At 46.8% G+C, this 25,269-nt stretch overlaps 1 protein-coding gene across 6 annotated transcripts in view; it reads left to right on the top strand.

Moving 5' to 3' along the window:
• LOC141155053 (calpain-9-like) overlaps window positions 1-19,770 on the top strand; it is a 100,855-nt gene extending 81,085 nt beyond the window's left edge. For all 6 annotated transcript variants that reach the window (XM_073641677.1, XM_073641681.1, XM_073641680.1 and 3 more), the window contains exons 16-21: window positions 831-889; window positions 1,433-1,501; window positions 2,304-2,382; window positions 10,638-10,754; window positions 17,574-17,632; window positions 19,129-19,770. In XM_073641677.1, coding sequence (XP_073497778.1) covers window positions 831-889; window positions 1,433-1,501; window positions 2,304-2,382; window positions 10,638-10,754; window positions 17,574-17,632; window positions 19,129-19,155 — 410 coding nt within the window. In that variant the 3' untranslated portion in view covers window positions 19,156-19,770. The remainder of the gene's footprint in view (window positions 1-830; window positions 890-1,432; window positions 1,502-2,303; window positions 2,383-10,637; window positions 10,755-17,573; window positions 17,633-19,128) is intronic.
• Window positions 19,771-25,269: the final 5,499 nt, after the last annotated feature.

Here is a 25,269-nt window from a genome sequence, read left to right as displayed (position 1 = left end):
ACTTTTACAACCTTCCTAATTGGTGTCTTTAAGACGGTAGTGTTTGCATTAAAGGAGCAATAAACAGAGAAAATATAAAACAAAAGAGCTCTTAATCTCTTACTTTTCTGTGATTCTAGCTTGCCTCATATTACAATTAAGGCCAAAAATACAGTATATAAAAAAATCTTCCCTGTGACTCAAGAAATAAACTGTTTTCCCCTCCTCTTCTAGTGTCTTCTATATTGCTGTAAGACAACTGTCTGCAGCAGGAGCCTCCCCCCACTGCCTTTTGTACAGTAGGATAAAATATGACTATGGTGCATGTCTTTAGATGGCCCCCAGATGACAACAGAACTGATCAAAAAAGGGTTAACCCATTCGTAGTAGGAATTTTACAATCAAATAGATCAGTCAGAATGTTTTGATGGTGCTTCTAGACAGGGGTGTGATCCTCCACACCAGGCCTGGGCAAAGTGTGACCTGCCAGCCACTTCCAGATCTTTGACTGCTACTGCGTGACCTGTGGATAGGGGCAGCGTGGGGAGGGTGGTTCCGGGGGTCTTTTTGGCACCTGACCTGCGTAGACTCGTAAAGACGCAGGTCGGGTGGATGCAGTATGTTGCAATCTGTGCACGCTTGACCGCCATGGCGCTCCTTCATTGTGTGCGACTGATCGCTGCTTCCAACTCAGCTCAAAGTGTGTGGAGTCCACACAGTATAGCAAGATGTCTCGGCACCCACATCGTCGTCTTAGAACTTTAAATGCTTGAAACTAAATTTTTCAGTGTCAATAAGATGGAAAGACGCGTTTCGACTTCCCGTCCAACTGTTTTTCTGTATCTTTGCAGCTCCTCATTTGCCAAAATTCACCTTGGAGATCTGCCGCTCACTAATGGCCTCAATAGATGTATCCTTATCTGTTAATGAGATGGTTCATTCCTTGGGTTTATCTCCTCCTCCTCCTTGTAAAGAACAGCAATGACCCAAAGTCTAGTAAAGATCTAGATAAAGAAAAAGGAATGAAGGAAGCTCACCACGTTAGCACGTGAATGAAAGCCGGTGGGTGCCGAATCCTGCCGGTGAGGGACAGCAAACATGTGAAAAGCTGGAGGAGAAGCTCGGCACAACCATCAGGTTAAAAATGGAAATCCATATGACGCGTTTCTGGCATTACAAACGCTCTTAATCATAGTATAAAAACGTAACACCAGAAACACGTCAGATTTTACATTTCTCATATGGATCAACTTGTTTTAATGGATTTTGAACTATGGTTTTCCATTTTTAACCCGGTGTTGTGCCGAGCTTCTCTTCCAGTTTTTCGTGAAGATCTAGATATTTGATGATGTTATCTAGTCTACAGCAGGTGAGATATTGTTATTCCCCTCCACATCTCGCTCCGTCATCTCATTTCTCACTCTGTACGTTATGATGATGTGACTCTGGACAGATATCGGCTGCTGGATCCCTGGACTCGGGGCAGTTCTGGACACTTTGGAAGAAAATCACAGCTGGAACGGTGCGTCCATCACTTTATATGTACTTTCGCTGGGAATCAATCCTAGCTCATACCTTGTGGTTTCACCAATATGCAACAATATTTAATAGTTTCTCTAGGTTCTTGTCTCGTGAGGGACAAGCTGCAGTACCAGGTACGGGTACCCTTATGAGGGGTGACGCGTCACTTGCACAAATTCAGGGTGCCATTCATTCTCCTGGTTGGCAGGGGCCCTAGGTAAAGACCTCAACTGATCATTAATGGTCTATCCTATGGTTGAGGCATTAAAGAGGGTTGTCCTGGACTGAGATATTTAATGACATATGCTTAGGATGGGTTATCAGCATCAGACCAGTGGAGGTCCAGGACCAGGCAACCTCACCAATCTGTTCATATCTGGTATCAATGAGAGAAGAGCTGAAGTACCCAAGTATGGGCACTACATAGCGTACAGACATGTGTAAAAATGTCCCAAAATTTGTGGGCAACTGTGAAGTTCCCAAAAATGTTGAAACATTTCCAGCAATTTGACGCCAGAAAACTTGCAAGAACTGCTTGATGAATCGGGCCCCATGGTTTGTTTTGCTACCCTCTGGTGTTTTAGAGAAGATATACTTTGAGGATTCGGCCAGAGATGAGACTAGTCCGGCTCCACCCCTGGCCGCCTCTTCCCAGCGCCACTGCGGGTAATGGACAGGTCTCTCCCTCGCTGGTAAATAGGGAGAGACCTGTCAATCACCTGCAGCATGAACATGCTCTATAATACCAGAGTCTGCATGTTGGAGGCATCTACAGATATAACAATGATCTGCTTTTTTTGCAGCGTATATTTGCTAATTTGCACAAAGACAAGACTGACAGAATTTCCGGTGATCAGCTCGTAGCGGCTCTTCAGTCAGCAGGTAACAGCATGACCTAGATAGACTTGCTCAGTATGCAAGGTTTTCAGCAATGGGACATCTCTTATTGAACCCACAGCCAAGTGAATCTATATTTGCTGAAGCTGAAATCTTTAATAATCTGCATTACAGGATGGGGAACCTTGGACACTGGCTACATCTAACCCTGAAACAAAATATGAACTCGACTATAAAATATTTCCACCAAGGTGAAAAAAAATCCTAAATCCTTGACTTACCATTGCCTGAAGAATATAAGGTTCTTCTGACAAGCAAGGTGGCCCTCGTTATGGTCTGATCAGAGGCGGTTGTCGGTGGTGTAACTATATTGGGAGCAGGGCTATAGTCACACCTGGGCTCTGGAGCCTAAAGGGGCCCAAAATAAAACCAAAACTATTGAAGGGTTGTGGTAGTTGGTGGCCCTGTTGAAGATTTGGCATTGAGTCACACAAGCTTTAAAGCTATGCTAATGTCTGCTGTCCACTTTTGCTAACGGAGGGGATTTGAAGTGTGGAACCTTCATCCTCAAAATCAAGACAATATGGAAACTGCTTTTTGTGGTTATAACACTAATAAATGGGCAGTGTTATAGAGGTTTTCTATTGTCACTCACTCACTATATAGGAATGGTGGCACAAGGTGCTGCAGGTTAGAAGGAATTGAGGATCACACCCACTTGGCTAAAAAGACTAGATTGACATACATGAAGGGGGTACTGTATCTAATTTATGACAAGTTGTTACGCACCTGTCCCAGATCCAGGCTGTGCTCCTCTCACTCCGGTCAGCTGAGCTCTGCTGTGCTCCACGTTGGGCTTTGCAGATGATCACATGGGATCACGATGGGCCATCTACCTAGGCCTATATAAGGCCTACCAAGACACACACCTGTGTCTTGATATTCAGACTTTCTAGTCACTCCAGAGTTCTGTCTGCTACCTGTTTCCGGTCTTCCAGGACCTCTCCTACGTGTCCTCCTGCGACTTCCAGGACCTCTCCTATGTGTCCACCTATAGCTTCAAGGACATCTCCTGCCCGCCTGCGTCTTCCAGGACCTCTCCTACATGTCCACCTACAGCTTCAAGGACATCTCCTGCCCGGCTGCGGCCTCCAGTACCTCTTCTACATGTCTGCCTAAAGCTTCAAGGACATCTCCTGTCCGCCTGCGGCTTACAGTACCTCTGCTAGATGTCCACCTACAGCTTCCAGGACATCTCCTGTCCGCCTGCAGCTTCCAGTACCTCTGCTACATGTCCTCCTGCAGCTTCCAGGGCATCTCCTGTCCACCTGCAGCTTCCAGTACCTCTGCTAAATGTCTGCCTGCAGCTTCCAGGACATCTCCTGTCCGCCTATGGCTTCCAATATCTCTGCTATATGTCCTCCTGCAGCTACCAGGACTTCTCCTGTCCGCCTACAGGTTCCAGAACCTCTGCCACATGTCCTCCTGCTGCTTCCAGGACATCTCCTGTCTGCCTGCAGCTTCCAGGACCTCTGCTACATGTTCCCAGTCTTCCAGGACCTTTGGTACCTGTTTCCCAAGTGCCACACATGCCTGCTACACCAACACATGTGGTCTGTGTGCCCACCTGGACCTTGGGCTTTCAGGATCCACTTCAGGTAGTGAGCCTAACACAAGTGTCAGGTCCTCCTAAACCTTCTTTAAATGCAATGGTTGTGGGACCTCCAGTGATCATTGGTGACCTATGGAGGAACCTGGCAGCAAGTGATCTATTTCCCTCCAGCTCCACCTCAGGGGAAATTAGGCATTACAACATTCCCAAATGAAATCAATGGGCTGACCATACAGTATAATGCACAGACGAGAGTGAGAGATGAACATTGTAGCCTCTTTCTGTGCTATGGCTAATAGAAATGGATCAGTTAAAGGGGACCTCCATCTGTCTGAAAATATGTTGTTTTCTACCAGGCAAATCTTTTGCGTTCTGATATTTAGCATTTCACCCATTAGTGATGTTCTGGGCAGTTTAATAAATGTTGTAAATCAGCATAAAGTGTCCATTATAGAACTTGCTGATTAATGCTTAGACAACATGGGAAGATGCTGATGTGGGCACTCACATGATCACACACATACTTGCAAAGTTAAAATAGTTGATGACCTAAATAAAGGGTCATAGGATTCAACTATGTTCCATTCCTACACCCCAGCCGGGAAACCTCTGCCCTTTCCCATCTCTTTATCTTATTTTACTTGCCCTCTAAAACTTTATTGGCGCTAATAAATATACATTGTCCAACTTGACAAAAATGTCTTCGTGGGTCGATACGTGGTGTCTATTGCAAGGCAGCGCTAGTCATCATAATGGGGGATACTCGCTGCACCCGGTCAATTAAGGCACATAAGCAATGTCCTTCCGATAATTCACAATGCAGTTTATTATTTCGTCATAAACCGCTAATCACACAGTCCATCTTAGTACACGCCCGGCATGTTTACACCTATCACCTCCGGGAGCTTCTCAAGTGGCAGACCGGCATATTACACACATCACAATTCGGGAGCCTTTCCAGCGACAGATACGTCCACTTGGCTCCCGTTATAGCCCTCGGCTAGGCAACAACATAAATGTTCATATAACGCAGCGTTTTTACCTTTAGCAGGTTTTGGCTGCTACAGTCCGTTTATTCCGCCACCACTGTGGCTTTGCGGCTTTCCCAGGTGAGGGTCTCTAGCCGTCGTCCCCTCGTAGGCTACTGGCATGTCTTCCACACTTGACATCCAGCCTGCACCTTTCAGGGTTCTTCACTAAGCCGGCTCTCCCTCAAAGGCCACTGACATCCACGCACAGGATCCAGGCTCGGCCTTTCAGGCTGCCAGGCTTCACTCTCGGCCTCACTAGGCCTCTCACAAACGGTGTCCCACACACACGGAGCACAGGCCTCACGCCTCTCTCACTGAACACACCTGTCTCCAATTACCGGGGTTTATATATCCTGTGCACACATACACCCATACTGACAGGACCTTGCTGATGTCACAGTCATGTGATCAGTCAGCTGTGTGTATAGGTCCTGTGTGCTGTCCCAGTCATGTGTACAGACCTTTACTGTGCATACAGGACCTGTGTGATGTCACAGTCATGTGACCAGTCAGTTAAAGGGGAAGGTACATGGTCAGGTAAAACACATCCTGGACCATTTACAGTAATGCTAGCAAGCTGCTGCATTACATATCCCCCCCCCCCTGTTCAAACTTGTGGGGTTGAACACATAATATACACAATAACATTATAACCCCCAGCTCACCTAGAGACCATGTACTTTACAATTGTGCTACTCAGCCCCTGGAACCTTAGTCAATGACATTAGCCCATTCCTTAGGGACCTACCATTTGTCATTGTTACTGACTCAGTCAGGTCACCTTTCCAGGTCATAACCTTGTCAGGTCTTCCCCGCTCCCAGGGGTCAGTCATACAGCGGTGTGACTCACATGCCCTGGTATCTAAGGTCCGGTTCGACTCCGTAATGTCCCGTCCTCTATTGGGTCGTTTGTATGGGCTGCTCAAACCTGAGTTACTGGAGGTCTCACTACCTCTAAACCCACGCCCACTACTCTCAGGACATCTTGAAAGGTCCCTAACTCCAGCTATAGCTGTTCTGTTATTTAGGGGGCCCTTTCTCTGTCTGGTCTCGTAACTTCTAGACGGCTGCCATCTTCTGTTACTCAGATGATGCTGTCTATCCACTCGCAGTCTAGCGAGATTCAACTGTTCTACCTCTCGCAGGTAGGTCACTCGGTACTCCAACAGCATGCGTATATATTCTAGGCTTTCTTCTGTTCCTACAGCGGAGAATGATACCATGCCGTCTTCGTCTGGTATCCAGTCCTGATGATCACGTGGACTGCTTACTTTCACCACACCAGACTTCTTGACCATCATCTGCATGGCTCGACCACTTCTCCCAATGAGCTTTCTCACCAGAACATGAGGCACCCGGATGACCTCTTCACGCATACTGTGAGCTTTCCTCATCAGCTCCAGTTGTCTAACGGCTTGTTCCGTCTTCAACCGGAGAAACCGCTTCGTGCGAATACATCACCAATGCATATCACTTAGGATCGCCACCCTCTTCACTGTGACTTCGGTCATGGACAGAACCACCAGCTGTTTAGCTTCGGAGGTCAAGTACACCTTACAGGCTCCCACAGCCTTCTTAAACTCTTCATGCACGGACTCACGGGTGCATTCTTCCCTCAAATCCTCGGGTACATCTACGAGGCATTTGTACCAAGACGTTTCAGTCTCGCCAGTGGTTTCCAGACGATCAACCAGCTCAGGGTTCAGGGACAACTGACTTTCAGCTTCTTCCCCCTGTATGCTTACCCTGAGCTGACTCACAGCTACAAATTCACAAATTTTCGTCTTGACCACTTCCACTTCATATTTATCTTCTGTTATCATGCTCTTAGCTCTCCTCAGGTCCACCTTCTCATGGTATAAGGGAGTGAGTGCAACGTGTTTGCCCTTTTCCTTCTCCAAGGAGGCCTCGTTCACTGAGTGATACTTTGTCATGCGACTTTTGAGCCCGGAAACCTCTTCCTCTAGTTCCGTCACTCGCCTCTCAGCGGCCCGTCTCTGAAGCTCTTCCTGTTTCAACTGCTCTTTTAACAGTAGAGTTCTCTCAGACCTCTCTTGCTTCAAATGGGCCTGAAGCAATTCCTTGAGCTCCCTGATCTCGGCTCTTACTTCCACCGTATCATCCAAGCTCGCATCACTCGAGGAGGTATCTGCTTCATACCTCCCATCACCAGCGGTCAACTCCTGGCCCTGGTCTGTGGCATTTCCGATGGACTCCTCCATCCTCTCTCGCTCAGCTTCCATCTTTCTGACTGTTTCCTTAAGGTACGTCTCCGCCTTCTGGAGAGTATCACAGGACATCTGTAGCTCCTTCACCTGAGCTTCCAGATCTAGGGTCTTTCCCCGGAGACCATCATTCTCCTCACGGGTGTCTTGCAGAGTGGTCTCAACCACTTGGCGCACTTGCTCTGCACCCGCCTTATCCTCCTCTAGTTTTTCTTTTACCTTGAGGAGATCCTCATAATCTCTCTTAAGTTGTTGCAGTTCCATACCGAACTTTTCACCACACTCCTTCTTGGAGTCACACAGCTCCTGGTTGAACTGTTCACGCAATCGTTCTAGGTTTTGTTCACGCCCAGCAACTTCATGCTGCAGCGCCTCTTTGAGGGCAGACAGCTCTAACTGTACCAGGGAGAAGCGATCTTTCACCTCGCATAACTCATCTTCATACACCGCTTTGTCAATCTGTAATTGAAAAACCTCCTCCTTGATTTTGCGGCGGTCCTCCTTAATTCTGTAGAACATTTCCTTCCAATGGTTAATTTCCGCGTTGCTTCCCTCCACGTCTCGCTGCCAGTTCCTCATAAGCTGGTATATTTTCTGCTGCTCAGACTCCAGGTTCAGCTGGTCTGAGGACACGTTCCCCAGGTTTCCACATAACTGCTGCACGTCAATCTGACACTGCGGCCTGATAGGCTCCAGCTCTTGGTCATGACTGGCCGCCTCCTCTTTCAGGGCTGTCGGATCCTGACTCGTCAGCCTCAGTACCGTACCGGAGGTTGCTACTGGCAACGTCATCTCCTCTTTTACCTCTAAAGGAGGATCCACACTTGAAGCAAAGGCACACAGTACTACATTCTCTTTATTTTCATTTTCAGGGAGTACTACCGGAGCAACCTTTTTGTGGCCCTTGCGCCGTCGACGACGAGAGGGGGACTCTCTCCCCTCGTCTAGCCCCTCCTGACTGAATTCACTTTTTACTTTCATAGTGTCACAGTCAGCTACGGGGTCTGTGTCACTCCTCATGGTGTTGTGGACTAACAGGTCACCTCCCACTTTGAAATCACCCCCTTCTACTGGAGTTACCCCGTTATCAACGGTCACATTGTCATTTTTAGGAGGTACCAACCCACAACCAGTAACAATTTCCAGTTTTCTGCAGTCCACACTCTTGTGAAAATCCGCCCCTTTTTTGTCTCCGCCCCCTTTTTAACAACCACACCGGCAGGGTAATTTTTACACAAAAAATCAGCAGTAGTCTTAGGACTCAGTTCACAACATCTCTTACCACCTCCCCGGGCACTCTGGGACAACACTGGCGCCCCCGGAGAGTCCATAGAATGGTCCACTGCCGCCATTCCATATGGTGCCCACAGCTCCTGCGGTTCCTGCACCATATCCAGTAAAAGTTTCCCAAATACCTGCTCCGATCCCAACCGGCCCTTCAACCGCTCAATAGCTCCAGACAGATCTGCTGCTTTGCTCACAGCCATCGCGGTACGCTGTTCACACTAGAACTTCACCGCTCTCCCGGAAAAAATATTCGTGGCCCCGCCGAGCCACCACAAACCAGGTTTGAGTGCGACGATAATCTTCGCAACCCCGCCGAGTTGCCGCAAGATGCTTTATCCACACTCGTCGTCCTGTGCCGTTGACGCTAGCAACCGGGCTGTCGTTGCCCGCATCCTCAAACCATATGTAAGGCAGCGCTAGTCATCATAATGGGGGATACTCGCTGCATCGGGTCAATTAAGGCACATAAGCAATGTCCTTCCGATAATTCACAATGCAGTTTATTATTTCGTCATAAACCGCTAATCACACAGTCCATCTTAGTATACGCCCGGCATGTTTACACCTATCACCTCCGGGAGCTTCTCAAGTGGCAGACCGGCATATTACACACATCACAATTCGGGAGACTTTCCAGCGACAGATACGTCCACTTGGCTCCCGTTATAGCCCTCGGCTAGGCAACAACATAAATGTTCATATAAAACAGCGTTTTTACCTTTAGCAGGTTTTGGCTGCTACAGTCCGTTTATTCCGCCACCACTGTGGCTTTGCGGCTTTCCCAGGTGAGGGTCTCTAGCCGTCGTCCCCTCGTAGGCTACTGGCATGTCTTCCACACTTGACATCCAGCCTGCACCTTTCAGGGTTCTTCACTAAGCCGGCTCTCCCTCAAAGGCCACTGACATCCACGCACAGGATCCAGGCTCGGCCTTTCAGGCTGCCAGGCTTCACTCTCGGCCTCACTAGGCCTCTCACAAACGGTGTCCCACACACACGGAGCACAGGCCTCACGCCTCTCTCACTGAACACACCTGTCTCCAATTACCGGGGTTTATATATCCTGTGCACACATACACCCATACTGACAGGACCTTGCTGATGTCAGTCATGTGATCAGTCAGCTGTGTGTATAGGTCCTGTGTGCTGTCCCAGTCATGTGTACAGACCTTTACTGTGCATACAGGACCTGTGTGATGTCACAGTCATGTGACCAGTCAGTTAAAGGGGAAGGTACATGGTCAGGTAAAACACATCCTGGACCATTTACAGTAATGCTAGCAAGCTGCTGCATTACACTATGTATTGGTGGCAATGAAGTTACATTATTACATGCTGGCACAACCCTTAATATTTGGATGACTATTAGCTGAAAGGAAAGGCTGGACTGCGTGACCGAATCCTGGTAACAGGCAAAAATGGCCAGTAAAGGAGCCAATGGCTATCTATATGTTTAATCATCTCGTTGGCGGAGAAAGGCGAGTACAACATTCGGCTAATTCCGGTAGTCCTATCGGCAATGAATTGAGGTTGTGCATCTTCACCTCCGCTCCAATGAAGATGGAGGAGCTGCAGGGCAACGTTCTTGAGGTCGCTGGGAGTACCAGTGGTTGGACCTCCAGCGATCATCCAATGGATAGGGGATAGTTGGACATTCTCATCCAAATCTGTGCTCCCCCAGCCACAAGTCTGCAGCCTTGAGATGTTGAATGGACCATGTTCCTCACCACCCTTTTTTATTGTCTCTTATAGAAAAGTTCCTCAGTGCCGGGGTTGATTTTTTTCTTTTTTGTTGATCAGCCGCTCTATTCAACTTCTTTTGGTTACAGCTTTGTAGAGGCAAAATTCTCTGATTCTAGAAATTGGTCGGGGGCCCAGAATGATCTTAGACTTGGACCTACGCCAATCTAACCATAAATAATTGTAGATATGATTGCCTACCCCTTCAAGGCGCCAAAGGCTGAATGTATGTTAACAAGAAGTAAGGAACCGATGGAAGAAAATATGACTACAAGGAAACACATTTGCCTGCATAGGAGCTGTGAACAAATCCAAACTTGTTAACTTTCCTCTAAACAGAACAAACCAACATAACAACATGCACTTTCCCTGGTGTGATGAGTACATGATTTTATTTCTATCTGTTAGGTCTTCCTGCAGATGATTTTTTGGTCCGTTTGGCTCAAGTAAGATATGGAGATCCAGATGGTTTTCTCAGTTATCCTGATTATATTTGCTGCCTCCTGAAACTCCAGAGTTTGACAGGTAAACGCTTCCTAAAAATTAGAAGCTTTGTGATAGAAACTTAATGCTTTGTGGTGTTCCTCCATTCTATCTAGTGGTGGGTAAGCACAGAATGACTGTTCAAACCTAGCACAGGTGCTCGGTGCACCCTTGGTGTGGCCAAACATTTAACTTCACTTTTCCACCTGCTTGTTTTCCATTTATCTCCCCCCTCTCCTTTGATTGACAGCTCTGGCTTTAGGGAGCCAAAAAAGGGGGAGATAGATGAAAATAAATAGATGGGAAGGTTCTCTTAAACTTTTGGCCACACCAAGGGTGCACCAAGTGCCTGTGCTTGGTTTGAACAGTCATTCTGTGCTGACAGGCTCCCTTCAAACTGTGTCACCCTATTGTAATGGTCTTTTGACCCGAGACGGAGGATTATGACTCGAGGACCTTATTTTGATATGTGTTATATGGCCCCACCTTCTACACTAATTTAATATACCCCTGATGAAGGACGTTTGTCGGAAACGCGCGTCGGGGCTATACCGCACGGTGCCATCCATTAAGCTGGACCAATAATGCAGGTATAAAATTCTTTCTTTTTTTGTACGGGTTATGATGCCATGGACTTGACATTTGTATTAACACCTAGACATAGTTATTAAAATCCATACATATGGTGCACGCGAATGGTCAATTGAATTATTATGTGGTTTACATGGGTATCACATGTGTATCATATACCATGGGTCTTAAGTGAATAATCCATGATCATCTAATCAGGTTACCTGCATTCGCATATTCTTCCTTTTTCCTGCTACAATTTTCATTTTCTTTTTATGTTGAGTCCTGCCCAAGGATTGGAGTGCATTAGTCACATAAATTAATTTGTCGTATTTATGCTTGGCCCTGCAGTGCGGTCATGCTGGTGCATGTAGTGCCACCTAACCATAACTTCTAAATAAAGTTTTTTTATGATTAATTATCTTTGTCTCGCTTTTTGACCTATGATTCGGTGGTTCTCTTTTGTTACTAATTTAATATAATCTGCAAAACATCTGCCACAAATCTGCCACGTCTGAATGAGGATCTGATTGGTCTCTTTTTTAATGGGTTCTCATGCTTTTAATTTTAGACATGTCGCCTTTACTAAAGAGGAAATCTCTGGTTCCTCTTCTATTGTATCCCTCGTGCTTTCATATGTAATTCTGATTCTCAATTCCTCATTCCTGATTGTAATGTATGAACTATGTCCTCATGTTTCCATTATTGATAGTAAACTGTAAGTCTTTAACAGGGTCCCATGCCACGTAAAATGTACAGTATAGCACTAGTGTCTTGTAATATGGCAGAGGGATCTGTGGGGGTGGGCACTTCAGCCCTTATAGCCCCACCCCCGCTTAGTTTATTACACAGCAAGTGTATCACAACATACGTTATCCAGGGTATGTGAGAAGAGGGGATCGACCCAATGACCATTTGGATGTACGTACCAATGTCAGACGTTTCTCATGTGTTTAGAGCCGGCTCCATAACAAGTAGCAGCAAAATGAATGAAATTTCAGCAAGTTTCAGATGCAGACAGGGCTCAGATTTCAATAGAGAGGAGATAAAATCTGCCACAATTATTACAGATTTTACTGCAAATTACTTGTGGATTAAGTTTCATTAAAGTTTAAAAAGTTTAAAATTAAACACTATAATCCCCTTGCCTAGTGGACATGCCTACCTTGATTGTTCCCCTACCGGTCTTTTTTTTTTTAACCCAGCCTCCTGTGGTGATGTCCTGTCCTATCGTCAGCAATTCAGAGGTTGCTGCAGTCACATGGGACGAGATGTCATCACAATGGGTTGGGTTATATCATACGTGTCAAACTCCGGCCTGTGGGCCAAATCTGGCCAACAGGGTGGTTATGTTTGTCCTGTGACACCAGAACTGGCACCCCTATGTGGGGCCATTATTCTGTATGGAGGACTATGTGGGGCCATTATTCTGTATGGAGGACTATGTGGGGCCCATTATACTGTATGGAGGACTATGTGGGGCCATTATTCTGTATGGAGGACTATGTGGGGCCCATTATACTGTATGGAGGACTATGTGGGGCCATTATTCTGTATGGAGGACTATGTGGGGCCCATTATTCTGTATGGAGGACTATGTGGGGCCCATTATTCTGTATGGAGGACTCTGTGGGGCCCATTATTCTGTATGCAGGACTATGTGGGCCATTATTCTGTATGGAGGACTATGTGGGGCCCATTATTCTGTATGGAGGACTATGTGGGCCATTATTCTGTATGGAGGACTATGTGGGGCCCATTATTCTGTATGGAGGACTATGCGGGCCATTATTCTGTATGGAGGACTATGTGGGGCCCATTATACTGTATGGAGGACTATGTGGGGCCCATTATTCTGTATGGAGGACTATGTGTCTCCCATTATTCTGTATGGAAGACTATGTGGGGCCATTATTCTGTATGGAGGACTATGTGGGGCCCATTATTCTGTATGGAGGACTATGTGTCGCCCATTATTCTGTATGGAAGATTATGTGGGGCCATTATTCTGTATGGAGAACTATGTGGGGCTCATTATTCTGTATGGAGGACTATGTGGGTCCCATTATTCTGTATGGAGGACTATGTGGGGCCATTATTCTGTATGAAAGACTATGTGAGGCCCATTATACTGTATGGAGGACTATGTGGGGCCCATTATACTATATGGAGGACTATGAGGCCCATTGTACTGTATGGAGGACTATGTGAGGGTCATTATCCCTTATGGAGGACTATGTGAGGCCCATTATTCTGTATGGAGGACTATGTGGGGCTCATTATTCTGTATGGAGGACTATGTGGGGCTCATTCTGTTTGGAGGACTATGTGAGGCCCATTATTCTGTATGGAGGACTATGTGGGGCCCATTATACTGTATGGAGGACTATGTGGGGCCCATTATACTGTATGGAGGACTATGTGTCGACCATTATTCTGTATGGAGGACTATGTGGGGCCCATTATTCTGTATGGAGGACTATGTGGGGCCCATTATTCTGTATGGAGGACTCTGTGGGGCCCATTATTCTGTATGGAGGACTATGTGGGCCATTATTCTGTATGGAGGACTATGTGGGGCCCATTATTCTGTATGGAGGACTATGTGGGCCATTATTCTGTATGGAGGACTATGTGGGGCCCATTATTCTGTATGGAGGACTATGCGGGGCCCATTATTCTGTACGGAGGACTATGTGGGCCATTATTCTGTATGGAGGACTATGTGGGGCCCATTATACTGTATGGAGGACTATGTGGGGCCCATTATTCTGTATGGAGGACTATGTGTCTCCCATTATTCTGTATGGAAGACTATGTGGGGCCCATTATACTGTATGGAGGACTATGTGAGGGTCATTATCCCTTATGGAGGACTATGTGAGGCCCATTATTCTGTATGGAGGACTATGCGAGGCCTATTATTCTGTGTGGAGGACTATGAGAAGCCCATTATTCTGTATGGAGGACTATGTGGGGCCCATTATTCTGTATGGAGGACTATGTGTCGCCCATTATTCTGTATGGAAGATTATGTGCGGCCCATTATTCTGTATGGAGGACTATGTGGGGCCCATTATTCTGTATGGAGGACTGTGTCGACCATTATTCTGTATGGAAGATTATGTGGGGCCCATTATACTGTATGGAGGACTATGTGGGGCCCATTATTCTGTATGGAGGACTATGTGGGGCCCATTATTCTGTATGGAGGATTATGAGGTGCCCATTATTCTGTATGAAAGACTATGTGAGGCCCAGTATACTGTATGGGGGACTATGTGGGGCCATTATTCTGTATGAAAGACTATGTGGGGCCCATTATACTATATGGAGGACTATGAGGCCCATTATACTGTATGGAGGACTATGTGAGGGTCATTATCCCTTATGGAGGACTATGTGGGGCTCATTATTCTGTATGGAGGACTATGTGGGGCTCATTCTGTTTGGAGGACTATGTGAGGCCCATTATACTATATGGAGGACTATGTGGGGCCATTATTCTGTATGGAGGACTATGTGAGGCCCATTATACTGTATGGAGGACTATGTGAGGGTCATTATCCCTTATGGAGGACTATGTGAGGCCCATTATTCTGTATGGAGGACTATGTGGGGCCATTATTCTGTATGGAGGACTATGTGAGGCCCATTATACTGTATGGAGGACTATGTGAGGGTCATTATACCTTATGGAGGACTGTGAGGCCCATTATTCTGTATGGAGGACTATGTGAGGCCATTATTCTGTATGGAGGACTATGTGGGGCCCATTATTCTGTATGGAGGACTATGAGAAGCCCATTATTCTGTATGGAGGACTATGTGGGGCCATTATACTGTATGGAGGACTATGTGAGGGTCATTATCCCTTATGGAGGACTATGTAAGGCCCATTATTCAGTATGGAGGACTATGTGGGGCCATTATTCTGTGTGGAGGACTATGTGGGGCCCATTATTCTGTATGGAGGACTATGTGAGGCCCATTAAACTGTATACTAGTTGGCCCGTTGGCCCTCTGTGTGTTTAAGTTTGACATCCCTGGGTTATATAGAGACCATCAGGGAAAAAGTCAAGTCACAATTTGGTGTAGATCTGCCAAGCGGAATATTATGAATTTCCTTTCTCTTCTACGTATTCCGTCCACAGTTACCAAGTCTATAAGACGTTATTAGAGATTTTCATGTAGGCAAAAAAATCTCATAGCATGGCCATGGGGTTTCCGGAGAGAGTTGCAGACTGGGCAGGACTATGGGTCAACGGTCACAAATTCCACTAATATGATTGGAAAGGAATCCAAGCAATCATTTTAGCTATGATTTGCCTTTTAATGCTGGCGGAATAGTGAAAAAGATGGGCCTAAGCGGCTTGTCAGGACTTTAACTGGGCATCTTTCCATCTCTCAGTACCACAGTAACCATATATTTCGAAGCTTAGTTGAGCTTTGGTTGCTTTCCAAAATTTAGTAAAACCTGCATCAGCACGTGACGTGGACCCACTAGGCTTGGGGGAGCCCTTTGCAGCCTCCACTTGGCATGAATAGAGGCTGGCTTTTTTTTATACCGCTGATACACCATCTGGACCCGGCCCTACTATTAAGACATTTCTTCTCCGCTATCTTATGTTGCCGTATATTTTTTGATGGCAGAGACACATACCTTATTGTACCTTATTCATTCTTGATAGTTGTTTACTGTGACGTCTTCTCTTCTTCTCCTAGATGAGAAGCCGTTCCGTTATATTATATTGTTTTACACTTCTCCGGTTTTGGTTACTTTAATTGGTGAATTTATTGCAGCTTTCAGCAGTGTCTCCGCTGTAAACACCCAAATTTCGAGTGAGCAGCAGCTGTTCTACCGCTGTTCTTTTTTTTTAAGCCGCCGTCTCCGCCGTAGAACAGAAGAGAATGAAATTCTATCCCCTAGGATGGAAACGCAGGAACTGTTACATCTTGTTTAAGGAATTTGGCACATACAGGTTATATTTTACTGAGAGTAGCAGGCGGTGCTGAAACACTGTTAATTCATCATAACAATGCTGACTATTGTGCTTATGGTACAGATCAGGGCTCGGGTCCCAGTTTGTGTTAATAGACCGCAATAAATTGTGAAGCTATGTGAGTGCACCCACTACCCCCCCCCCATCCCATTTGAAGTCCCAACCGGGGGGCTTTAACCTTACACTATGTGCAAATTGCCTTCTCCTGATCAAAATTGGATGGCGCGTTTCGGTACCTTTGTTTGATCATCTCTGAGCAGAGGTTAAAGAATTATTTCAACCCCCCCCCCCAAAAAAGCTGGAAAGAGAACAATTTGTTGATATCTGGGGGGTTCGACCACCACTATGCAACATGAGGCCGTGTTCCAGAGCTCTGATCTTGTGGTTGTACCCCCAGCGATCAGTAAGTTATTCCCTATCCTAATGATAGGAGATAACTTGCTTTGCATGATGTAGGGGAAGAGACCCTCATTCCAGCGATGTATCACTTACTGGACTGCTTGCTGTAGTTTTGATAGAATCCCTGCTTTTATTGCTGTACATATACCAGTGCTATGAATGCTGAGCTCTGCATAACCCCGCCCACAGCCCTGATTGGCAGCTTCTTGTGTACACTGTGCACAGCTGCCAATCAGTGGTGGGGGCGGGGTTACACAGAACAGCTGGTCTGCATGGCATGTGATATCTAGTTCTGCAGTGATAATCTTCTGCTGATAAAACACTAATTGTATTGAAACTACAGCAAGCGACACAACACTGGAATCAGACTTTCTGCCCCTACATTAAGCTGCTCTCAGATTAAATAGAAAAAAACTGCTGACAGGTTCCCTTATAATGATGCAATTTTTATTCTTTCAGCCACCAGTAGGGTGGAGCTTAATATTTTACTACATACAGTTTTATTATTGAGCTCAATATATAACCTGTTAAGCACATATATCTGCCTATTGGTGGCTACTTTCAGTTAAAAAAAAAAAAATACTTGCAATTTTTCCCAAACTTTTGTCATGCTGGAGGGACATGTCAGCAGTATGGGTCCAGGCGTTAAGACCTCCATGAATTGATGAAACAAAGGGGCAAAAATGCTCCGCCGAGCATTGCATTCCTCTATAGATCGTTACATAGACTTTGCATGAGCCCGTCTTTAGCCAGCCCCACTTCCCTAAGGTTCTGCTCCTGCAGTTTAGGGGTTAGTGGGGGTCTCAGCACCTGCATATATTAATACATTTGGATCTGTAACTAACAGCTGATACATTTCTAGAACTTAAACTTTCTTAATTTTCTGCAGAGAAGTTCCAGGCCGCCGACCCCGCAGGTTCTGGTGAAGTGACTCTAAACTATCGTCAGGTTTGTGTCATGTAATTCACACGTCTTTAACCCATTTTGCTCACATTGCTGACGTAACTATGTGACCTCCATATATTATTATACTTTGGAAGTAAAAAGACTTGGAGGAGGGGGATGAAGCTGCAGATTCTCTGTGTATTTATACATGGAAACAGAATTGGAAAGATATGATTGATTCAGAGGCGCAGGTTTATTAATCCTTTCTAATAATTATTACCCATAATAAACTAGACTATTCAGTCTGACGATGTACAACATTTATCAAAACGTTGAGTAACTTTACACCACCTATCGGTTGGCTTCTTTTGAGCCCATATTTTCCAGTAAAATTTTGGTGCAATTTTGGCACATATTAATTCATTTTAAGTGGGGAATAAAAAGATGTCTAAAACACGTAATAAATGTGATTCAAGGCATCGTCGTCGGTATTTCGGAGCACAATTTTTCGTTTTAGCCTAGTAAATCTCCCCTATAGTGCTATATTCTATACTATTGAAATGTTGACGGCCGGAAGCAACACCGAAGCAAGAGCAGATCTTACTCTATGAGAGCATACCCGCTCAAAAATCCCGCAGATAAAGGGGATTTCTGAGACTTTAAAATTGGTGGCCTATCCTAAATGTTTTTTCCCCCCAAAAAAACACAAATTATCCTCTATCCAAGGGATAAGTGATAATCCAACTGGTGGGACCCCTGGTGATTCCTAGATCAAGGCTGTGGAACCTTAAGAACGGGGCTCTGCAGTCTTGTCTTAAATGTAGCGGACGTGCGCCTGCTCGACTTCTGCACCATTTATTATCTTTGGGACTGTTGAAAATAGCGCTCGACTTTCTGACAGTCCCATAGATAAAGGACCTTCACTCCATTCTCCATTCACTCCCATTTTTAGAAACGCTGTGGGACCCACCGCTGGGATAGGAAGGATGGGGAATAACTTTTAATTCTGCAAATACCCCTTTAAATATTGTTGTAACCATGAGCCATTTATTTTGATGTTGAGGATTACTCCTGTCAAAGAACAAACAAGGGATAGGAAAAAAAAAAATGTATTAGACACACATTTTTTTTTGCCAGGGGCCGATTATCTAATATTATACAGGTGCCTGGGGAAAGATTGTGATCAATTACTTATTCTCTTAGATACACTTTATTGTTAAAATTAGTAATTGACCCTTCTACTTTTCTCATTTCTTCTGATATTTTGGTTACCGGTTACCTATATTAGGGGACACAATGCAGATGAAAGGCGCAAAGAGAAGAACTTTGGGAAATCAGTTCTGTGGGGGCTTTTTAGTATTGTAGATGTTTATGTTCAGAAGTGCTCCAATTATTAGACATCCTTTATAGTGTGTAATATATATATATAAATATTTGTATTTATGTAAATATATATTTTTTATATTTATAAATTTTTATTTTTTTATTTTTATATATTTTGTTTTTTAGTTTTAGTTTTAGATTTTTTATGTATGTTATAATATATGTTTCCTTAACAGTGGCTGCTGCTGGCTGTATTCAGCTGACTGGAAAAGCAGAGACAAGACAACTAGAAGAAGCAATCAGACCGATCTCAGAAGTTTGAGTTTGATCTCGATATCCCACCATTGACCTAGTATGGAAGAGGAGAATTAAAGGGTTTGACCCGATTAAAAATATATATTACCTATCCACAGGTTAGATGATAAATGCATTATGGCTCGGAGGTCGGCTGCTAAGACCCAAGTGATCACGAGTTAGGGGGGCACAATGTCCACTTGTGAATGGAGCAGAAGTGAGCATGTGCGACCACCACTCCTACAGACTGTGGTTGCACATGCTCACTACCACTCAATCCACACAGAGGACTTTGTGAGCCCCTCTCTTGTGAACGCTGGGGGTCTAAGTAATCAGACCCCCAGCAATCATTGATTACCTATCCTGTGAAGAGGTGATATCTTGTTTGCGAGACAATCATAGCAGTAAGAAAGAAGATGGAAGACCTCGGCTTCGGAAGCAATCCTACCTCATAAACGGCATTTCAGGCACATCCCCTTATTTATTTTTCTACATACATATCTGATTTCATGAACGATCTTCATCGCCGTTCTGCAATATCTTGCAGCTGCCACAAGATAGAATCTGTAAAATAAAAAATATCTCCCAATAAATCACGGCTTAATTGTGTCTTTTTTTAGCAGACGACGTGACAAAATATTTTTATTCGAGTTTCGCGAGTTTATGCAGAAGCACAATATGGATGTTGCTCATAATGATGTAAACACGTCTGCGGATTTGTTTACAGGGGAAGGTTAAAAGGAACAGTAAATCACTGCGCTCATTAGTGGGAGACAAAACGGAGAAAGAAAATTGCTTCTCGCGCTAAAAGGCTCCACGGACGCTCAGCCCATGGTTTCAACACTGAATCCCCAGGAGGAACCAGGAGCTTTCATTACTATTGTTCATTTAGAAATCTGTATTGTGTAACCACAGCAGTGGGCTCCAGCCTGGGGCTCTCCAACTTTTGCCAAATCACAACTCCCAGCATGTCCTCTGCCTGTCAGTGCATGCTGGGAGTTATGGTTTTGCAACCGGTAGCAGAACACCTCTGCTTTTTTTTGGCAGCAAAAATTATCTTAAATGTTGAAATTCAGCATGCACAAACTTCTTTCCCCTTCTGTTACCTCGATATGGAATGGGGGAAGAAGCAGGACTCTTAAGATATCTTCACCTTTGGTGTCAGACCACCCCTTTAAGAGTTCCCTTCACTTGAATGAAAGGGTTGAGGCCAACCCCGGAAAAGTGTCTCCATGGTATTATTCCTTCTCCACCATCTATACAGCGGGCACAATACAGTCAGGGGGTAACGTTCTCCTGGCATTCACCAAACCCAGACTCCTCCATCAGACGCAGGTAGAGAAGTGTGATCCATCACTGCACAGATCACGTCTCCTCCAGAGTCCAGTGGTGGCGGCTTTACACCACTCCATCCAATGCTCAGTATTGTGCTTGGTGATGTACGGCTGCATGCAGCAGCTCATCCATGAAGCTCCCGGCGGGGGCGCAGTGTTTGTGCTGATACCAGAGGAGGTCTGGACTTCACAGTTATGGGGTCTGCAAAGCGTTGGTGACTTTTCTGTCCTCTGCTCCTCAGCACTCGGCCCCCCGGTCTGTAACATTACGGGGTCTCCACTTCGTGGCTGAGTTGCTGCGATTCCTTCTGTGGCACCCTGCTGCACACAGGTACCACAGGACCCAAAAGGGTGCATGGACGGACTTCTCCACAAGAGGCCCTTACTACACACAGACACCTCCACCCTTCCACCTCATACCACCAGAGGGAGCCCTGTTAGGGATATATATACAGGAGGGTGTAATTAGGTAGGGAGAGTGTGCTGGCACTTGAGATCAGTGAAGATGCAGCACCTGTTGAGCTGCTGAGCTGAAGGCAAGCCAAGGCCTAAAGCACGTGCTGAAGCCTTAGGGCCTAGAGCATGGCCGGAGGCAAGGAGAGGAGAGAGGAGTTAAGGGGGCAGAGGAGCATCTTAAGCTCACCCAAGAACACAAGCCGGACACCGGGTCCGCGCCTACAGGGTCCTCTACGCCCAGTAGGAATAACCGGTATACCAGGAGGATTCCAGACCCCTGGTCAACCTGAAGCTACAATCATCTACAGAACTAGGAACCTCTAAGGCCCCAGCATCCAGGGATAGTGGTAGCCAGAGAAAAGTTCTTACTACTAAGCAGACAGGTGAGAGAGTGAAACAGTACAGAAGCTAGGCCTAGTTCCAGGCTGGTCAGGAGCTTCAGAGAGAGAGCGGAAGAAACGGATCAGGAGGCCTATTACCCGCTCACTGGGGAGAGTCCAGAAGTGCACCCTTCCTACTAAGTACCCTGGACCATACCTGCCGTTTACACCAGTAAAGGTACTGAAGCAAATCCCCTGTGTGCGTGCCTGTTATTCTCCCCTGACCCGGCTGGGCCACCTCTCACCTGCATCCCTTCCATCAACCCTGCCACAGGGCCCGCTCCGCCTGTGGGGAGCAGAAACATCTCAGCTGCCATCCCATCACCCCCGGAGGTCTGCAGCAGCGCTGGTACCCATTACCAGGAACTACAGGTGGCGTCACGAGACAAAGCCGTTTATCATCCCTTCAAGCAACAACCCCCTTTTTAAGAGTAACCACAGGGTACGGGCCTGGGAGCCGACCGCCATGACATCCCACAGAAGGTCAAGGCCTGGGTACCGAGTCCCCCATATCCCCCTGGGCGAGTCATCTCTTCCTGCCGTCACGAACAGGATTTCGTGCCCGTTGCCACCGGGTACTGTGTGCCGTATTTGAACTGTGTTTGAACTGTGGTGAACATCGCCGCCATTACCGCGTCGCCACGCGGGAAGAAGAGGGGCGTAACCGCGGGAACCAGAGAGGCGTGACCGTTGGTAGCGCACGACGCCCAAGCCCCGCCTCGTGCTCTGACACCACACCAGTAAGCGTCAAGTCCTGGAAGGAGACCGCGATCTGCGGAGCTGCGGCCTACCCGATTAAAGCAAAGAAGGTAGGCTACGGTTTACTGGGGGGGCGCAACCATGGCCGACGACCAGCAAAACGCCGGAGCACCGGTTAACGCTCCCGATGCTCAACTCGCGCCCGGCGCTGCTCAGGCCGGAGCGGCCACCCCACCAGCAGGGATCGTGACTCCAGTGATACCCATGGCCCTGCCGTACGTCCCCGGAGCGAAATGGCTTCCCCAGTATGATGGCAAACCAGACACCCTGTCTGGGTTCAAAAGAAAAATATGCGGTGTATTGGACATGTACTCAATGACTGGTAAACAGAGAGCCGCTGTTGTGCTGGGACAATTGGCTGGTGCCGCAGCGCGGGAAGTTGAAACCTGGCCAGCCGCAGACCAGGAATCTGTATCTATTATATTTAAGTGACTGCAAACTGTCTTTGAAATCCGCACTGAGACAGATCTTCGGATGAGGTTCTACCACTGTACCCAGAAACCTGAGGACAGTATCCGGGAATATGCCTGGCGTTTACAAGAGGCCCTGCGGGCCCTGAAACAGGTTAGTCCAACCAGCGTACATGATGAGGACAAAATGCTGATAGAACAATTCATCCGGGGGTTAAGGTCCCAGGAGGAGAGCAGAACTGTAAGGTGGTGGGCCTTAGATCATCCAAATGCCACCTTTTGACGCCCTGAAGGACATAGCTATTAAGGGCCTTCAGCCCCTGGAAACATCAGATACTGCTATCGAGCATTACCAGGGTGGGGCCACCCCAATGCCCACAGCACTCACTGCCCCTTCATTAGCGGCTGAGGCAAAAGTGCAAACAGCGTCCCCTAGCGAGCTGGACAGCCTGCGCTCTGAAGTGCGTCAGCTAAGTAAAACCCTGACCACTGTCCTGAGCGCCCTGCAGCTACAGACGGAGCCCGTGCCGGATGGAAGGATCCTACTCGCCGACAGTCCTGAGGATGTCCCCTGGATGAGGAGAAGAAGGAAGACCAACGACCGACCTCGCCCTCCAGGTGAACTCATTTGCTACCGTTGCCACAAGGCAGGCCACACCACACGGACCTGTCCTTTAAACGGGCAAACCCTGGGGCCAAGGGCCGACACCCAGGAGTAGATCAACCAGGCCCATCGAGCTGGTACGACCGGTTTGGGTCACAGGTAACCATCATACCTGATGTCCTCTACAAAAGGTACTGGTCCATAGATGAACTCCACCCGCCAGCCCCGAACCTCTCTGTGTATGCCTCCAATGGCCTTCCTCTTAACCTAGTCGGGGTTAAGGATGTGACAGTGAAGGTGGGAAGAGTGGAACTAAAGGACCAAGGACTGATTGTAATAGAGTCTAACCCTGGTGATACAAGCCCATATATGATACTTGGTACAAATATTGTTGGTAACTGTTTGGGAGAAGTGTTGTTCTTACTCCAACAGATTGCTGACACTGCCAGACCAGGACAGAGGAAGGTGCTCCAGAAGGAAATTCGCGCCCTCCTCTACCAGCAACAGGTAAAACTTAACAGGTGGTGAGATTGGTAATGTACGGGTGACAGACCCGATACCCATTGTGGTTTCCCCCACTAAGCGAAATGCTGATTTGGTGTAGGGCAGCAATAGGTCTCAAGGGACAGAACTACCAGGCGGTAGTAGAGCCCGTTAACTCAGAGCACAGACCTACACTCCTAACTGTTAGAGGGGTAGTTGATGTACGCAATGGGAGGGTACCCGTACGCCTCCTAAATTGTGGGGAGAAGGAAGTCAAATTGCCAAGATACGCCACTGTTGCCAGACTGTATACTGTGAATAATAATGCCATACACACAGTGGAATCCTTGACCCCACCAGATACAGTGGAGGACAATGACTCCGAAGCTCAGCTGGAGGAATGGTGTCAACAGCTCCATGTTGGAACTGACGCCACTCCTGTCCATCAAAAACACGGTGTCTACAGAGTGGTTCAGGAATATGAACATGTGTTTAGTAAACACTCACTTGATTTTGGAAGGGTCAAAGGGGTACAACACAACATACCCACAGGTAACCATCCACCCATTAAGGGGCGTTACAGACCCGTACCACCAGCACATTACCAAAAAGCCAAGGAAATGTTGCATGACATGAAAAAGGCAGGGGTAGTAAGGGATAGCTGTAGCCCCTGGGCAGCTCCCTTGGTCCTGGTCAGAAAGAAGGATGGTAACATGAGGATGTGTGTAGATTATAGACAAATTAATCGAATAACACATAAGGATGCATACCCTTTGCCCCGTATAGAGGAATCCCTGGCTGTACTAAAATCTGCCAATTATTTCTCCACATTGGCACATTGGATCTCGCTAGCGGGTACCTGCAAGTCTCTGTTGCTGAGGAAGACCGGGAGAAGAATGCCTTCACCACCCCGATGGGATTATGCGAATTTAACAGCATGCCATTTGGACTCTGCAACGCACCCGGAACGTTCCAGAGGTTGATGGAGTGTTGCTTGGGACACCGGAACTTTGAGACAGTGCTGTTATACCTGGATGACGTTATCGTGTACTCGAGGACGTATGAAGACCATCTAAAGCACCTGGCGGAGGTATTTGAGGCATTGTCCCGGTATGGGATGAAACTAAAACCTTCCAAGTGCCACCTGCTCAAACGGAAGGTTCAGTACCTGGGGCACATAGTCAGCTCAGAGGGGGTAGCACCAGACCCGGAAAAGGTCACTGCCATCCAGAAGTGGCCTGAACCAAGGAACGTCAAAGAGGTACATCAATTTCTGGGACTGGTCGGGTACTACAGGAGGTTCATTAAGGACTACACCAAAAAGGCAGCACCTTTACAAGATCTCCTAGTAGGACAGTCCAAAAGAGGTAAAAGTCCCCCATTCCAGTGGGGCAAAGGACAGACTGAGTCCTTTGCATTAATGAAGGAAGCCCTAACCGGTGAGGAAATCCTGGCTTACCCCGACTACAGCCAACCTTTCCTGTTATACACAGACTCCAGCAATGAGGGACTAGGAGCTCTGTTGTCCCAGAAGCAAAATGGAAGAGAAAAGGTGATCGCCTGTGCCAGTAGGAAGCTTCCCCCTACTGAGAGGAACCCAGAGAATTACAGTTCCTTCAAGCTGGAGTTCCTGGCCTTGGTCTGGGCTATCACCGAA

This window comes from Phyllobates terribilis, unplaced genomic scaffold, assembly GCF_046119375.1.
Source record: "Phyllobates terribilis strain yellow unplaced genomic scaffold, ASM4611937v1 Scaffold_7__3_contigs__length_470593459, whole genome shotgun sequence".
Classification (NCBI taxonomy): domain Eukaryota; kingdom Metazoa; phylum Chordata; class Amphibia; order Anura; family Dendrobatidae; genus Phyllobates; species Phyllobates terribilis.
The sequence above is the reverse complement of the archived record's forward strand: the minus strand, read 5'-3'. Positions and strand labels throughout refer to the sequence as shown.